General features: G+C 40.0%; 1 protein-coding gene across 2 annotated transcripts; it reads left to right on the top strand.

The window, feature by feature from the left end:
* Window positions 1–1520: 1520 nt before the first annotated feature.
* On the top strand, window positions 1521–18523 carry LOC124140903 (beta-1,4-N-acetylgalactosaminyltransferase bre-4-like). 2 transcript variants are annotated; one of them, XM_046508723.2, is made up of 6 exons: window positions 1521–2026; window positions 4213–4454; window positions 5792–5979; window positions 6517–6639; window positions 8305–8397; window positions 18109–18523. In XM_046508723.2, exons 1-6 carry the CDS (start codon window positions 1777–1779, stop codon window positions 18281–18283), a joined length of 1071 nt encoding a protein of 356 aa, XP_046364679.1. In that variant the 5' UTR covers window positions 1521–1776; the 3' UTR covers window positions 18284–18523. The 2 variants fall into 2 exon arrangements, with proteins under 2 accessions (XP_046364679.1, XP_046364680.1); XM_046508724.2 differs by lacking the exon at window positions 18109–18523 and adding an exon at window positions 16119–16199.
* The last annotated feature ends 457 nt before the right edge of the window (window positions 18524–18980 follow it).

Genomic DNA, 18980 nt, shown 5'->3' with positions numbered 1-18980 from the left:
ACTGCTCTTCTTTATTTTATACATAATCATTTGCACCATTTTTTCCTTAACTCACTAGTATAATGGTAACGCTATTTTTCAGAGCATTATCATTTGCAGAAGCCCGAGGTTTTCCATTAATAAGCTGAAAAGACCGATTGCGTCTGCAAATGATACTAGTAATGCCCTGAAAAAATAACGTTACCGTTATTATGGCGAGTGTGTGAGTTTGGTTTTACGCCGCTTTTAGCAATATTCCAAAAATATCACGGCGGGTGACACCGGAAATGGGCTTCACACAGTGTACCCATTTCGGGAATCAAACCCGGGTCTTCGGCGTGACGAGCGAACGCTTTAACCACTAGACTACCCGACCGCCCCTTACAGTTATTATAGCTAAAATGGATAGAATTTGTTATCAAATAAATATAAACAACAATATCGTTTTTTAAACATTTATTTAATAAACACACAACGAATGTCACTTACCCACTTTTACAAATATGAAAACCAGATGACGTCACTAATGAACATCAATATGACGTCACCTAACAACGGGCATGATAATGGCCTCTAGTCAAGCAATATGATTCATTATTATGCCTCAAAGTGAGATTGACCAGAATTGAATAGAATTACTAACCCCTGGTACTGGTTGTTACTGACCTAATATTTTAACAGCCTAACAGCTATTTTGGATTTTTCAACACCCACCTCACATATTTCACATGACAATTGTGGTACAGAAATTCGTCATTCGACACTGTTTTGTCTTTTTATATAATTAATTGTGATGTACTAAGACATTTACTTTAAAAAAAAACACGTTCATGACTTTAACGTGACTTTATTAATAAAAATTATAGAGCAAAATAGCTTACAACGGAGGTAACCGATTTACAAATAGCAACATCATAGAACATAATAAATGATGACGTCACAAACAAAAAACGTGACATCAATGACGTCACATAGCAATAGAATAGGCAGCAGCCCGTCGTAAGGGGAAAGCGGACTGTTATCAAGTTACATTGGCCCGCAGATTTTGAACATGCGGGCATTTTTATGATTGTGCTATCCCTTTTAGCTATAATACTTTTTATAAACGTTTCACAATTAGCGGTTATATATTCCATTGTTCACGTTTATGTTTACATTAAAGCGTTGTATTGGAAAGATTTGTACTGGTCCCGTCGTTTATACAGGTTGTAAGTGTCAGGTCTTCATTCATTCTGACATGTGCGATAAAGATACCAAATAATGTTAACTTTTCGGCACAATATGTTCGTAATGGTGTCTTTAGTTGCCGTATACGTCACAATGCACACGATAAGGTATTCATATGGCTGGACTAAAATTGTGACATTTTAATTCGATTGTATTGCTACTCATTTACCACAGCTACTGTTTCCGAGACCTTGTGGTTAGTGCAAGACATGAAACCCTACCCAATAGACACCACAAAACAATACGAATGTGGATTAAGTCCCATGAACATATCTGAGTTCACGGTAGTGCTGAACATTGTGCAGTTGTAGGTTTATTCCTTCACCCGCTTCCTAGAAGAATTCGAAAACAGGCGATGGACGTTGGCTTATAGCGCCATACCATAAGCTTACTCGGCATATCGATACTGACGAGCTGACTGTGTCAAGAGAATGCCTGCAACAATGGGTTGAATAACAGACAATCGATAGAAATGGATCAATTGTAAACAACATCTGTTCTCACGCAGTTTGAGCATACCTTTAAGCAAGTTGGGCGGTTGGAACTTACTGGCCAAAGAAGATTATTAATATGTCAATGAACAGAGATATCGTATGTCTCTTTATCTTGGAGGTGACTTTCGTGAGCGTACTGTTATATGCATGTTTGACGTCCCATCCAATTGTCAATCACAAGACCCGGATACACAAACAAGCACTCTTCAACCTTGCTGTAAAGGAAGAAAATGTTTCACCGAAAGAACTGAGAAGAGAAACTGGGCAGTCATGTGTTTTCCCTGTACATTCACCAAGTCTTGTTCCATGTCAGCAGAACAACCTCAGTGAGTTGGCTTTTTGTTTCTTTCTTAATTCCTTTTCCGAGGTGCAATGTTATTTATGAAACTAAAATAATTACATATTACGATGCTCAACACCCTGTCGGGAACCCTGTCGTAATCGGTACCCCATGCTTGTAAGAGCCGATATCAGAATCGGGTGGTTACAATTCATATTCTTGCTGACTCTTTATCATTATGCTCCGACCGTACTGGGTGTTGCTCTTGCTATCAATTACTTGTTTTCGGGAGCAGTTAAAATGTTCAAGTAAGAAATAAGCTGTAATCGTCATATTTTACCTCGCAAAAGTGTTGAGTGAAATAACTGTGAAGTAGGATTCGCTTGACAAAAGAATATTTTTGAACCGTTTTCACAGCTAAGTTCTTTTTAGACCCCATATGTCAAAAAGCTTAAAGGACTACCATTTTCATCACACATTGGATCTTTAAAATCCTCTTTTGGCACGACCAAATTCGATTACCAGTATGTTTAGATGCCACTGTGAGTTAACTGACTGCGCTATATTATTAATTTCAAATTATAATGTCAAATAGCATTAACTTATTCAATACAATAGCAAGTATTTGGTAATATACTAACGCAGGCGTTTGCCTTACAAATGACCATGCGAGACGTACCGAATAGATGCTGGCTGAGGTATCTCCGCTTTGCGGATATGTTTTGCTTGTTTGTTTGCTGTGTGTTGATTAACGCCGCACTCAGCAATATTCCAGCGAAATGACGGGGGTCTGTAAATAATCGAGTCTGGACCAAACAATCCGGTGATTGACTTCATGATCATCGATCCACGCAGCTTACATACGATGACATACATCGATCCTGACCATCTGATCCCCTTAGTTACGACAAGCATGGTCGCCGTTTACATTTACCGATATGTGCCTATCGGTAAAAGTGTTTATCCGTGTAACTGGAATAGTAATACACACCATACCTTATGAACATGTCAGAGGTTTGAGGTGTGTCACATGATATAATATCAGAGGAGAAAGGCTTTGATGGTCCATAAAAGTGTTTCGCAGGAATATATGGACATTGAACCTTTTCTTTTTACCCTTTTATGTGTGTTTAGTTCTACATCACCAGTTATGTTTTGTCGCATTCGCCTGGCCTATATATCGAGTTAGCTGGAATATTGCTGAATGCGGCGTTAGGGAACACACAAACAATGTATCGAGCTTAAGATAATTTCTTGTGAGGTAGGATACGCTCACCTTTTTGCGAACATTGGTATTATCGCTAATTGATAGTGATTCAGAAACACATGAATATGATATAGTCTGAATCGCACAATGGACTCTGCTTTTAGCAGAACTGTCGAATGATTAAGGAAGATGTTTTGTCGAGGGTTTTTTCTACGTATGTGCGAGAATATCTTAAGTGCCGTTTCTGGAACGCCAATTCGATTGGATCAGGTTGATGACGGATGATCACATGACAACAGTGTGTCCACGTCCACGATCATGTCGCCAATAAATAGCGAGTCAGTTGGTTACGCCATGTGCACGACCCATGTATAGTCGGCACTTGAAATTGCATCGGGACCAGTTTTGACCAAGAATTGAAGGAACATCACATCTACATTTTATAGAGGCGCCTCTCGAGAAAACTGCTGATATTGTTCTTTATGTTTAAGATGTCTTTCAAACAGTTTGCATTGATCTGAAAGTAGATGTGTTTTCACGAAGCGAGGCTTTTGATTCCCACTGCTGCTTAACATACTATAGCAAAGCTCGATCTGAATGACAGTGCCATGAAGTCACAAAGTAATAAAGAATACAGCTGATTTACGTTTTCAAAATGTATTTTCGGTCCTACATGTACGTGTTTAAATTTATTTTCTCGGTGCTGCCACTCCATGAATAGCATGATAGAAATGTTAAATATACGTTCGCGCACTTATGTTACTATATTTTCAATTAAACGATTGCATTTTGGACACGTTAGCACGTTAAATAAATTTATCATATTGCATGTTGTCTGGTCTGGCTTCTACTTCGAACAGCCGGGTTATATCCCTGAAGGCTGTCCTTAGACGACTGGGCCGCCCGTGACCCCGAGACGACCTTGCATGCGTCCATGAATATATGTGTGTAATAAGACATCTTTGAAAATAATCATTTCCTAGGCATATATGTATATCAGTAATTGTATCGGTACTATTCTTCAGGTGAGAAACGACGAATACTAAACGAATCGCTACCATGGCTTGATCTTGAGGCGACCTTGAATGCGTCCAAGACACTTCTCCCCGGGGGATACCACCACCCGCTTGGATGTGCCTCTCCACAGCGACTTGCCATAATAGTTCCCTACAGAGACAGAGAGGTGAACCTGAAGATCCTCCTCAACAACCTCCACAGAGTGCTCCAGAAACAACAGGCGGAATATGCCATCTTTGTAGTGGAGCAGGTGTGTTGACAGTACACCTCACAGCTTAGTAGTAGACAGTCTCACCGTTGTGTGGACAACACAATTGCGAAAGTGAGTGAGTTGACATTTAAAGTCTCATTGGCAGTATTTCAGCCATATAGTGACCCCATTTGTACAGTCCACATCTTTCTCTGACGATACCCGTAGGTTCAGCAAATGTTCTGAATATCCACCTGGGTCACGTCGGGCTTCTAACAACAGCTAGCGAACACACTGTCATACAACTGAAATAATGTTCAAATGCATGGTTAATCCTACTCACCCACTCACCCGTCTCACTTTTCCGGGTTTTTTAACATTATGAGATTACAAGGGTGTCAGGGGATTAGGCTGGATGACCCTGATCTTTTTGTTGTCAATGTGTGTGGTTGTGAAGTAACATGGTGAAGAAGGAAATACATTCAATCTAAATATACACCTTGCACATTCAAGACTGACTTTCAATGAAAAGGAACAGACGAATCATAATAAATTACCAATGGCGTGAAGATCCCGGTTAGAAATGTACTTCAGCAACCCTAGCAACTTATCGGGTTGATGCGTGTCATGGTATAACAATTGCGTAAATTAAATTGACGCTCATTTCATTCACTTGATTGAAAAAACAAGAAAACAAAGAATATATAGAATATCACACGAGTGTGTTTGGAGATGGTAAATATCCTGTATTAGGAATATGGATTCTATTAAGCGAGCCTTGGCCCTGTCCGATAAACTAACTGCCCTTTGTCAAAGGGAAGCTACTCTAACCCTTGTCTATGAGACGTCACGGCTACGGTCAGACGTTGTTGACAGTCGGCCTGTCCTGACATAACGTTACGAAGTGCAGTCAGATGTACACACAGCGACAAAACGAAAAAGGTAGCAATTCGAACATATTTTGGCCAAATCCTACTATTTAATTTGTGGACAGGTTCCAAGCCGCAGAGGTCTGCAAGCACAGATATGGCTACTGATCCCGCTTGGCTAGGCCTGGTGCCCTCTCAAACTTGTTTCGAAATTTATATCTCCAAAGTTGCCCAAACTTGTAAAATGCCTTAGCTACGTCACAGTTAGACACGGATTTTGAGTATATTAGACTGTTCTTTTGATAATGATAGCAATTATCCCAGTAGTTTCTCCAGATTCCCGATGGTTAATTCTTATTGGATCGCCGAATGACAAGGACGACTGAAACACTGAAAGTAGTCCCTACTTGACCTTTGATATTTGCATCTCTATCCGCCTATGACCCCAACGGATATCGTTTCTATCTGTTGGCTTTATCCTGCCGAGAAACCTACCCATTATATGATAAATATATATTTCTTTTTCAGGAAAATGGTACACCGTTTAACAGAGGATTGATTAAAAACATTGGTTACGTTGAAGCCCAAGCTCTTTGTCATTTTGACTGTTTCACCTTCCAAGATGTCGACTTGGTGCCTGAGAGTGAGAGGAATACCTACTGGTGTGGTGCGAGGGCTTTACATCACTCTCAAAGACTCGACATACTGAAATACAGGTAGACTCAACCCTTTGCCATCCTCTCTACAGATTGTTAAATTCAAAATAGTTCTGGTGGTGCATGGTTTTCAGGGTAGGAGTAAACAAAGGTGTTCCAATTCCAGTTTTCTGAATGATGGATTGCACATATTTATCGAATTCCTATTTAAGGTTTGTTAATAGCATTAATCCCATTATCTGATAACGCACCAAGATGAGAGCTGATAGTAATAATGCGTTCGTCGACTTTAAGTGATTAATTCGTGTGTCTGGTGCATTTAATTAAAACTTTCATTTCAGTATGTGACGGGAGCTATATAGTTTGTGCCTGACCGGGAAGGACATGTCAAATGTTCATAAAGAAAAATGTTCTTGTATCTTACTTGATGTGTTGGGGTAGACTAAGACCGATGTGTTCGATTTCCCACATGGGTATAATGTTTGAATCCAATTTAAGGTGTCCAAGTCATATCACTCACTCCAACAATATGCTGACAAACTGTCATACAACTGAAATAATAGCTGCGTTAAACATAACTCACACACTTATTTCCAGGATATTTTACAAGTATCACTTTGGTGGAGTGATCACCTTCAACGAGACATTTTTCTCCACCATCAATGGTTACTCTAACTTGTTCTTCATGTGGGGAGGTGAAGATGATGACCTGTTTCACAGGTAAGGCTTTTCAAACAGTGACTGGCAGTTCACGCATAATTTAATAAAAATGGAGCATAATACTTGCAGTTAGGGATCTGTATGGCTCTAACTGTACTTTTCTTACCTGAGCCACCATGTTTACGTTGACAGACATATCACAATTTAATTTCAACATCACCACCTATGTACCCCTTCTTTGTTTACACTACATCACTCATTCATACAAAATCGTTCGTTTTTTAAATTCCTTTCGAAATGTTTCGATTACGTATGATTTGAAATGGTTACATCATGCATTTGCTCAGCGCGCTATTCCCAATATGGAATGTAGTTCGGGTAATATCGTTTGCCATAAAACATCAATTGACTTATTAATTGATCATTTCAGTTGTAGCTCTGGTTATTCTAGACATTGTTTTACATGCAGAGATTACCATCCCTGTGTGTATTTGCCTCTGAAACTAAGCCTGAAAAATATCCATCAGCTCTGCATACATTTTGTCCCAATCTAAATAAATCCAATAACATAACTTAAAAGAATGATACAATGATTGACAAAGTATTTGTAATTAATATTTGACCAGGAATAACATATTCCATTATATTGTTATTTCATTTGAAGCTTTTATTATATGTCTGTAGCACTTGGACGTGTCACCGTTGAAGATCAGACGGTCTTGCAATTTCGATCGCGAATATGTTGACGTATGATAGTCAAACTACAAATAATATGACTCGTTACGAGTCAACGTATGACATTTATGATATATAGATCCATTCTCTGACAACTAAGGTTCGTTTCATGGCGTCAGTAGCGGTAATCTGATCGTGGTTGCATCTTTCGATCAGTTGACAAACAATTTCGATGAGTTTAATGTAAACAATATAGAATTGACTCGATGGTTTTAAGACTTTGATTAGAGAGATAATTTGAATAGGTAGGACGTTTCCTTTCTCTTGTGTAATAACGTGTGTCTTTTCAACTCGAAACCTGATATTATTGACATATTCCCAAGTAGATGCGCCACGTGCAACAGATGGATTTGACATGACATACATGTAGGTACACGTTTTTAACATCTGTAACCAGTGTTCTTTTATGCCAAGGTGATAGGATTGCACGTGGTTGCCCAAGTCTAAAATTTTTTTAAAAGAACATACATATATGTATATACATTTCGAATATAGATCACCCGATTAGATATCAAACTCAATAACTGAAATAACCACGGTTCAATTGTAACAGTAATGTCGGTTCGACGTTGCGGTAAGATGACGTAGGTAGACCCATACATATAAGCAAAGACAGACCCATAGTACCATAATGTCCACTCGTACTGTGACAGTATCATTGCTGGAAGAGGATGAGAACCATGCAGTTTCATACAAATAGTATAACAAGGATAGAACGAATCGTTACGATGTATTTTACCACATACATCTAGCTCATATAGAATGCATTCAACACATGGTGCTTTGTGTAAGTATCAGTTTGCATTGTTCATGGCATTTGTGAAGTTAATCATTTTACATATCTTGCAATTATATCAGTGACGTCAAACGCGACAGGTGCTAATGGCACCAGTTATATGCCCCAGTCGTTCACAAAGGGCAAATTCAGTAAGTAAATCATAATCATACCACTTGCATACTTATTTCATATCGATATACAATCATTTTCAGATTGCTGAAGAAAAAAATGCCATATGAATTCAGCAGATATCCTCGTTACACTGCTTTGACGCATAAGAAAGACCCGCACCATACAAAGGAAGAGTAAGTAGAATTATGCTCTCCACTTTCAGAACATTTATATGGTGCAATACAATCAGCATGTAATAATGAACAGACCGCAAAAGAAACGTCACCCAAAGTAACATTGCATGAAAAGTCTTTTAAATTTCTGAGTATTTTTAGTCAAAGTTTCTAAAGTTTAACATTACCTCTCCGGGAAAAATGAAATTTGACGATAAAAAACAAAGCAGATGACAATAAAACCGATAGCCCAAACGCATCACGGCAACGGCCATGGTAACCCGATGCACGTGAGTTCCGTGCAAATTGAAATGCACATGCGTTCCCCCATTTCTTGCCCTATAAAAATCCACCCAGATCGGATAACATTCATTCCTTATTGAATTGCCACCACATACCAAGATTGACAAGAAATCAGCGACACCAAGCCCTTGGGCGATTGCAAGCTGGACAAACCGCCCGGCAAGTCCACGTAAGGACCATATACAGGCTCCAACAACGGTACCATGCCACCAACGCTACAGATGACCGACCACGTAGTGGAAGATCAAGGGTCACCACCCGACGTCAGGATCGTCTGACTGTGCGACAGCATCTTCAAGATCGCTTTGTTACTGCCGCGGAAACTACTCGACAGACCATGGGGACACACCAGCGACACATTGGTGCGGACACCGTGCGACGACGATTGACGAGCAGACACCTCCACTGTCACAGGCCACACTGAGGACCCATTCTGACACCACGTCATCGCCGGGACCGTCTTCAGTGGGCAACACAGCACCAGCATTGGCGCCACCAGCAGTTGAGAAAAGTCTTCTTCTCAGACGAGAGCCCTTACTGTATCTCAACAGCAGATGGCAGAGAGTCTGGCGACGCCGTGGGAAACGTTATTCGGATGCTTGTGTTGTTGAGAGAGACTCGTGGGGTGGTCCGAGCATCATGACGTGGGGTGGAATTGGTCTTGCACATTGGTTCAGGGAGAGGCAATGGTGTCACAGCAGCTCGGTACATTGATCAAGTTTTGAGACCACACGCCATACCTAATTTGGCACGTCGCCGCAACCACGAGTTTCAGCATGAAAACGCCCGTGCCCAAACTGAGAGAGCAACAAGAGACTTCCTCCAGCAGAATGGCATCAGAACCATGCAGTGGACTCCCCTCAGTCCCGATTTAAATCCCATTGAGCATCTGTGGGGCGAGATTAAAAAAACGGCTGAATGACGTCCGACCAAGGCAGACAACTGCAGCTGAACTGCGACAGGCGTTCCTCAGAGTGTGGGCTCAAGTGCCCATGGCCTCATCCATTCCATGTATCGACGTTGCACGGCAGTCATCAATGCACATGGCGGACACACGAGATACTGACTTGTCATGCCATTTTCTCAGAGACAAGTGTTGTGTTTCACTTTAAGTACGTTTGACACTTTAATTTCGACCTTAATGATAGGTTTTGTATGTTTACAGCGTTTGGACAAATAAGGTTTCTCATATATCTATCCATGGAGACGTTTCTTTTGCGGTTCAGTATATATATATACCACTGCCTGGAAGTTCATCCCCCTTACACGCGTGAAGCAACCCGTGTGCAATCCGTCCGTCACGCCTCGCAAGCCTCGGAGTTTTTCCTCTTTTATCAACTCGTGTTCATGTATTTGATGCCAAAAGACACTCAGGTAAGATTCTCTATATCTTGCTGATTCTAAAAATCGATTATGCAATATCAATAAATATATAGAGATTATCACGCGAGTGTGTTTGGAGATTGTAACATCCTGTATTAGGAATAAACATTGTGTTTAGCGAGCCTTGGCGAGCTAAATACAAAGGGTTTATTCATAATACAGGATATTTACCACCCGCAAACACACAAACGTGATAACCTCTTTAACATATAATGTCATTCTTCAATTCTGTTAACCGCCTCCGTGGTCTAGAGGTAGAGCGTTCGTCCGGAGAGCGGAAGATACGGGGTTCGATCCCCGGTCGCGTCATACCAAAAGACGTTAAAAGATGGTACTTGTTGTTACCCTGTGTGGCGCTAGGCATTAAGGGGATAAAACAAGGACTGATCGGCTCGGAGACAGTATACTGTGTCTGAGTGGGGTATTCATGTTAAACTGAGGCATGGCATCTCAGTGTGCTAGCACCATAAATCTTCATTAGTCCGGACTAGTACAGGCAGGCAGCCACACACACACACACACACACACACACACACACACACCATGCATGCACGTCGCTATGTAAGTGCAATAATCTTAGACGCGACGTTAAACCCCATTTCACCTCACCTCACCTTCAATTGTGTGCAATCTCGACAATCTCTTTCCATCTTTCACAAACATTACCGAAACATTGCAAGTTTTCCTGGAATGCGCGCATCATTATTTATTGCGTCTTATGTTATTACGTGATCTGTCCGATAGAGTAACTGCCCTTTATTAAAGGGAAGCTATTCAAATCCTAGGCCATGAAACGTCACGGCCACAGTCAGACGTTGTTGATAGTCGGCCTGTCCTGACATAACGTTACGAAGTGCAGCCTGATGTATACACAGCGACAAAACACAACAAAGTAACAATTCAACTATTGTTCACCAAACCGATGGTAAAAATTAGATGTCCGTTGTAAGTAGACCGTTTTAATTAGAAAAGAGAAAATATTACTCAGTATTGAAATGTTGAATTTTAATCATAATATTTGTTCGAAAAAGAGTTACATATGATATATAATTTAAAAGAGACCTACGCAGTATTAATAGAATGGGTTATAGAGATATAGCACGTATAAACATGAGATGTGGAATATATGCCTCAAATTTTACATACATGTGAGTATATGTGAATATGTAGTGATGCCACTAAAGGGTTGCAAATGATAAGCATATATGGAAAAACACATTCACAGACACAACCCATCTATGTCCCATATAGGCTATACATACATGCCCTCTCAAGACCCACTTAGAGCCTATGGACAAATACAAGAGGGTCCACAAAGGGCTACCCAGTTAGGACCTATTTCCCAGTCTACATCATATCAAGTGGCTCTGTACGACAGTTCAAAGTAGGACGTGTGCCCATGTAAAACTACTGAGTAATATAAACGCCGCTTTGGACTGCAAAAGGTTTGATTTTAGAGGTTTACATGAACAGTATTTAAAAGTGGGAAGAATCGTCAATTTCAATCATTTTTACCATTGCCATTCACTTAAAGCAATGTGTTTGGTTTAGATTAGATGAAGTATGTGTATGTTTGTTGTTGTTGTCTTAAGTGTTTAAGAGGGCGCCTTCTGCCTTAGCAATTTCGTTATGTTTCGATATGTTTCGATATGTTTCGATTTTCGTATAATGATATAATTTCATTTTTATCTTTGGCTGCTCTGTTTATATAGGTTCGAGAAGCTGTCCATCTCTCAGAAATAGAGTTAGTTTGGCCTTCGCTATTGCATCTCTTGGCTTCAGGAGAAAATTATAGCATAATCGGTGATAAAATGAAAGCAGTTAGGCTGCAGTTAGATATAGAGGCCAAATGAAGGAAGAAAAAGGGAATAAGCGCCTAGCGTAAGTCTATACCGGCTGGGGTGGGGGGTGAGATATCTGTGTAGCGCGTTAGCCGTGTGAGTGGAGTAAAGACCGAATTTTGGTGTCCTTGACCGTAAGAGCTGGCTGGTTGAACGGCGTTCTGATTTAGTGGTATGGTTAAGTAAAGTTTAGCGCGCGGGCGTCGTAGAAGACAGTTCGCGCTGGATATTTCGTGAGAAGGGGTAGAGAGGTAAATTTTGGAGTGAAGGGTGCTATATAAAGGACAGTGATTAAAAACATGATAAAGGTCTTGTGGCTATTGCAGTGTATACACAGTTACCAGTTGCCGGTTCTGTTTATATAAGTTATAATTAACATTTGTGTGGCCACTTATTATTCGGGATATGATTTGTTTAAAAAAATGTCGAAATGTTGTAATTGTGGCATTTATATATAGACTTGTTTATAAAATTAGGTTTTAAGCCACGTAGAGTTGGAATTTTGAATAATATGATGGTAATAGTGATGTGTGGTTGTTATTTTTCCTGCTGTGTCTGCTATGTGGTTTCCAGGTATGTTTGATTATCCATAACAGACTTATAGATTTATTAGTTTGTTTCAATTCTTCTATAAGATGTATGATATTATTGATTAGGTCAGGGCGGGATTTTGAATACTTGTTTTGAATTTGTTTTAATGAGCCTAATGAGTCTGAAATGATTAAAAAGTTGTTTCCTTTAGTGGTTTTACTGAATGTAGGGCAGTAAGTATGGTCTTAATGGATACCTAGCCCTGTTTTATTGTTTTTGTCTTGTAATCCATCTGAGTAAATTTGTGTATGAGATGGCCAGGTAGAGTGTATGGGGTTTAGTATGAGTGATGAGTTTAACATCAGAATATGACAACAACGTATCCCATAAAATGCTTCTATCTATAAAATCGTAGGCTTTTCCGAAGTCGATGAAAGCAGCAAACGTTGGTTTTCTTTGACTTTTCCTTGTTTTGACTATAGAGGTGAGTCTATATATGTGTTCTGTAGTTGATCGACCCAGTCTAAAACCGTTCTGGCTGTCGTGCAGGGGATCATTCGTTTCCACAACATATGATGTCAGTCTATTGTTCAATACTCCACAGTGTATCTTATAGCATGCGCTGGCTAGGGTGATGCCGCGCTATGCCAAGGGGTAACCTGGGTCTCCGATCGAACTCTTCGGGATAGGTGAGATGATGCCTTTACACCATATTAAAGGGACTACGCCCTTACAGAAACATGCGTTAAATAATTCATGGAAAAAACGTAAACAGTTTTTATTTTTAAGAACTGTAGATGGAATGTCGTCAATTCCATGTGATTTACCACGTTTCGCACTTGATATCACTCGCTGCACTTCATCTACTCGCTGCACCTTCTTATCGAATGGTTCTAGCACTTACATACGCTGCTTTGTGATTTGCCTTCTGAGGACCCTTGCACCGACACCACGCCCTTTCTGCTGAACACATTGCGTTCCACAGGGAAGATAACTCTTCTGTCCACCAGGGTTTACGGTTGCATCGCTTCTTATTGCTCTGTTTTGAATTAGACAAACGCTTAGTTGGTAGTACTCTCATCATTTCCTATTTAACATACATATCAAAGTCTTTAAAGTCGCCTTGATCCTTCTTAGAATTCCCAAGTCCATCTATGATGCATCTTCCCGAGGCGAGAGAGTTAACTCATCAACGTCCAGTTTTCACTCTTGCCGAGAGAGGCTGGTTTTATGAAATTTTGACTGGACTAACGAGTCTATGCATAGTCCAATCACAATCGCGCAACGAAATCGAAATCCGGTTCGTAAATCGTCGTGCAAATTTCGGTAGATTGCAGGATTTACAAAGCATGCCCACCGCCAACTCGTTGTCAACAAATATTTTCCAAATCTTTTCATGTTTTGTATCAAGATGCTCGCGTGATTTGATGCACTTTGCAGTGTAACACCCTATTTATCACAACATAGATCTTGATTATCAATCAGATCGTCTTGACTGGGCGCCGCCATTTTGCAAATGGAAGTGAAACGAGAGGTGGAATCTGATTGGCACAGAAGGGACATAGCTCGTAATAGCCAATGGTGGCGCTAGGATCGAGCCCGGGAATTCTAGCCTAGTTCGGCAAGGGTTGAAACTGGACTTTTGTTGTCAGTTAACTCTCTTGCCTCGTGAAGGTGTCTATGATGTGGTTAAGGGTCTCGCTGCATTCTTCTGATGACATGAAAGTTTGTGGAATATTTGATGTGTCGCAACTTATTTTACTCTCAGATACACAGTTGCGATATTCTGGTTTCTTCACCGGCACATTAATATCAAGAGTACAGTTTAACACCGAAGGATCAACTTTAAGAACAGCTTGATCTACCGCACCCTGGCTGCCACAACGTTACCTATTTCAGTTGGCCTTAACACATTAAAGTAAATTATTTTGTTCAGTTTCTCATGCGGACATATGCAGTAGTACCACAGAGGCACCCCTAGATGCTATATAAGCAAAGTCGTCCCTTGAGTCACATCTTCCATTCACAATACAATAATTAATGTTAATTTAAAAGTCAATTAGGAGATGGCCGCAATTATTAACAGTACTGTCAATTGTTTCCCGGTTAGGCAAAATATCAACTCCTTCCACACAGTCTAACAGCCCTCAACATTGATTATTAATATCTCCACAAATACATGTCATCTCAGGCCGTTGATATTTAATAACCTGCATTAAAGTGTATAAAAAACTCAACAACATCTATTTGTCTTGATGAATATTCAGGTGGCAAATAACATACACAAATTGTAATAACAATATCATGATTATCCTTATTTGTCAACTCCATCCACAATATACTTTCGTATGAGGAATATAAAAAAATAACACTAAAACAATCATAAAATTCACGTTTGCTGAAAAAACCAACGCCCTTGAACCACACTTGGCTTTTGCATGTCTATTTTTTCGGTTGTGTCCGTACCATATATATCCATCAACATTCAGTGCATTATCACCAATTAAATGCGTCTCTGCAGCACCTACAATGTCTAGGTTAGATTGGATAAAAACTGTGAGCGTAATAAATAATTATCAGAATTAGTGTCTTTTGAAAAACCACACGTATTCCCAAACCCACATCGAACCTAGAAGTTTCGCAGATTGGATCGCCGGCTGTGACTTCTCGCTTCTGTGTCGGTTGGCTGGCTCCATTCACGTGACACGTGTATGTAAACACGACCACGTGAACGCGAATCATTCTGGTTGTGTCGCGTGTCTCTCTCCAACCTGTTGTCGCCTCTTTCCCGGGACTTGACCAGTCCTCCCTCCCTCGATGTACCCACTGCAGTCTGCTTCCTGACAGTTTAGCTGACCATCACCCACTGTTTCAACAAGCAACTTCATGTTGTTCTCCAATTTTCTCTGCTGTAGGGGTTTATCATTTTGAATATAAACCTCCCTAAAGTTTCTGCTATCTTTTAGTTTCATTTTTTCACCATGGATGATCTTCCTGTGGTCGATGGATCTGCATTTGGCGATTTCTACACCAGGATATCGGGGGTTATTCGAATATTTCCTAGCAGCATTGACTGCTGTAATGTCTCCAAACTTTAGTCCATCTTTAATTATGACATTCAATTTGGAGGTAGCACACTCGTTGTTCGAATCTTGAACATTTCTCAACACAATGTTTAGCCCACTAATTTCTTCTTTTGCAGCTGCAGCATAGCTTTTTTGTCTGCGTATATTGACTATACTCTTTTTCATTGTTTCGTGTTTTTGGTCTTGTTCATCTTTCATTTGTTTGAGCTCAGAGTTCACATCGCCTATCTTATCTCTAACCTCACTTTACATATCTCTATGTCTATAATGTTCTGCATTTCACACATTATTCTCTCCTCCATTGTGTCTAACCCTTTATCAAAATGTCTTGTGAGATATTCAATTGCTGTCATCACCCCTGTGAGGCTTTTCTCACATTCTACTGAACAGCACTTTGATGTATGTGTTGACTGTTGAGTCTCTACTCACATTGTCTGTATGCACCAGATCGACATTCTCACCTGTCTGACTCTTGTGTTGTACTTTGTACCTTGACCGTCGCCATTGTGTCCATCGTTTGATCCCGCCTCGCTTGAGTGAACTTGCACCTCTATCGTTGTTAATCTTACTTCTTCTATCTCCTCCTTTCTTTTCTTAGAATCATCATTCCTGCAGATTTCTCTGATCGGTGTCTTTGACGATGAACAACTTGTCACTGACAGGCCGGGTAACAAGCCTGACAGCATGTAGTCCTCCGAGTCGGTGAGAACACTTTCTCCAATTTCTGGCATAATTTCCGACATGAAATGACACTAACGATCTCACAAGATGTAAAAGTGATTGATTAATCACTGATTTTACCTCGATCGATGTCTTTGTAGCAGATATTTCACTATATTTTCAGTTGTCCTAGACAGCTTGTCACAAAGTCCAGCAACTGAGCACAAATAAAGACGGGTCGAAATTGTGTTTATTGTCTGGTGGACACAGGTCAATGGCCGCTCATATACTCAAGATTCACATCTTATTGTTCTGCTTTCTCTCTATATTGATTTGATCAATTTGTCAAATTCAAATGAAACCCGGTCCCCTGTTACACGCATGGCACACGCGTGGTCAGCAGGTTACACACGCGCTGCACACACGCGTGTCAGGGGAATGAACGTCTGGGCAGAAGTGTGTGTGTGTGTGTGTGTGTGTGTGTGTGAGAGAGAGAGAGAGAGAGTGGTGATTGGTGAATGCAAATCACTACATCAAATAATGCCACATGTTAATATGCCAAAACCATGCATCACTACATATAATAAACACATGCTCATGATAAAACCGGAATCGTACAATCAATATTTCTTATGATTGTGGAAAGGGTTTTGTCGCTTTTATTAATTTTTTTCTTGACTCTATAACCCGGTGACATCCATTCCTCATTTATACTGGATTCCAAAGCGCTATATAAATCCGTACAAAGAGAGATATATTGCTGGGTCCGTCAAATGTACCACCAAATCAAATAAAAGATTAATCACAATCCTTAATACAACAAAGGAAGGCCGTTCTTTATACTCACATAAAGTATTTGAGAAAAGTGGAATTAAAATCTTGTGGATTCTCAAAAAAAGAAAGGATTTTCTTGGAGCTTTGCAATCTCAGAAAAGAAGTTCAAATATGTAAAAGCATTTGTTTTTCAACTTTGTATATCGCAATCTCACACGACGAACATAATGGAAAACTTCATTCCTCGGCCCATGGGGCATTTGTCACTAAACGTGGATACCGTAGATATAGTTACATTTCAGAGGTTCTTCAGACGTTGAGGACAGTGTGTCAAAAATGAAAGCACGTGTCATCTGAAGTTTACGTAGAAAACAATTGTGAAATGGTGGATTTCACGTCCAAATACATTTGCCAAAAAGGCTCATGAGCACCAATTGTGCTCTCATCCTTGCTGATCTGTTATTTTATGCATATAAAACGGTATTTCTCCTCTGACATCAAAACAAGGAGATTTGGCCAAGATGTTTCACATATATCGAATCTGATATCGCTCAATAGTGGTCAAATAGCCAATTCAATTTCACTAGTCTACCCAACTGAACTAGAAATAAAAGATCAATGAAACTGCGTCATCTGTTTCACATTTATATCTATGCATAAAGGTTCAGAGTGACAAAATTACCCACAAAACTGTTTGACAAGAGGGATCATTTCAACTTTCCGATGGTCATCCGTCACGTTATGTCGAGCGGTATTCCAGCTGCTCCAGCCTTTTGTATCTACGTTTCACAACTGTTGAGGTACAATCGAGCATGCTCTTTCTACGAATATTTCGAAGAGGGTCATACAACTCGTGTTCAAAAGTTGTTTGATCAGGATTACAACATGCACCGCTTTAGTAAAACTTTGAAAAACTTTTATGGTAGAAATGTATTTTCGAATTCGACGCATCAGTGACAAAAATTATGTCTGACGTGAAGTGAAATGGGGTTTAAGGGATGTGCATGCACATGTGTGTGGCTGCTTGTACTTATCCGGACAAATGCCGATTTTATAGTGCTAAAACACTGAGATGCCATGTCGCAGTTTAACATTGATACCCCACTAAGACACAGTATACTGACTCCGATATTCAATCTATGTATTTTCTTCAGGATGGCTGTGTATGGAAAAAGTCGCCTCCGATTTGAGACCGACGGCCTCAACAGTACGGGACGACTTTACCGGTTAATATCTGTGGACTACAAGCCTCTATATACCCGAATATATGTTTCTGTCAATCAAACTGAAGTACTCACTCAGCTGAAGCATTATGGCATTAATTTATAAATGGTTTCACTGGTTAGAACACTTCATGGTCTCGGCAGTAACCTTTTTCTAATTAATCAGTATAATATATATGATCTAATATGACTTCCGTTTTTCCACCCTCGTGTTTTGAGGTTCTTGATTATCAGCATACATGTCAACTCTCAGAGATGACGCTCACTACAGGAAATCTCACTCATTTATTAAGAAATATTTATTCAACAAAATATATTTTCCATCTTTCTGGCTCTTCACCAAAAAGTACAATGGGGCCCTAAAGCCCCCACTGCACACTATAAAAAACTTGGTCTTAATCCGTTTGGACCCCACGGTCCCTAGGATGGTGGCCTAATTTTGGTTGCTGGTGATCTGTAGCCTTTTTTATTTTGTGTTTTATATTAGATCCATTTTGAACAAGCTTTGGGCAATTTCCGACAAGGTTGGTTATTCTGTTGCATTGACAATTTATATTTACGTGTACAACATTAAATCGGGGGGAGTTTGTAAAGACATGGGACCTATCTTGTGATATTTGCACTAACCCTATTAGCCCAGGCAATCTAGGCCATTTTCCACTCAACTGGGAACAAATTGCAAAAGAATATATTTCACCACAAAGCATTTCAAGTCCCAAGCAATCCCAGTTTGGGAAATATGTCTAATTTGCATAATCCAATCTGGTCACCTATAATCAATATATTGTCCATATGTCAGAAAA

This window comes from Haliotis rufescens, unplaced genomic scaffold (genome assembly GCF_023055435.1).
Source record: "Haliotis rufescens isolate VD_foot unplaced genomic scaffold, xgHalRufe1.0.p SCAF_3, whole genome shotgun sequence".
In the NCBI taxonomy this organism is placed as follows: domain Eukaryota; kingdom Metazoa; phylum Mollusca; class Gastropoda; order Lepetellida; family Haliotidae; genus Haliotis; species Haliotis rufescens.
Note: the sequence above shows the minus strand (reverse complement) of the source record. Positions and strands in the feature narration are given on the sequence as shown.

Bases quoted from the DNA above. Each gene is read 5' to 3' on its own strand.
- LOC124140903 (XM_046508723.2), top strand. From the start codon at position 1,777: ATGTCAATGAACAGAGATATCGTATGTCTCTTTATCTTGGAGGTGACT. The intron at 2,027-4,212 runs GTGAGTTGGCTT...ACTATTCTTCAG, and splicing joins ATGTCAGCAGAACAACCTCA to GTGAGAAACGACGAATACTA. The intron at 6,640-8,304 runs GTAAGGCTTTTC...AATCATTTTCAG, and splicing joins GATGATGACCTGTTTCACAG to ATTGCTGAAGAAAAAAATGC.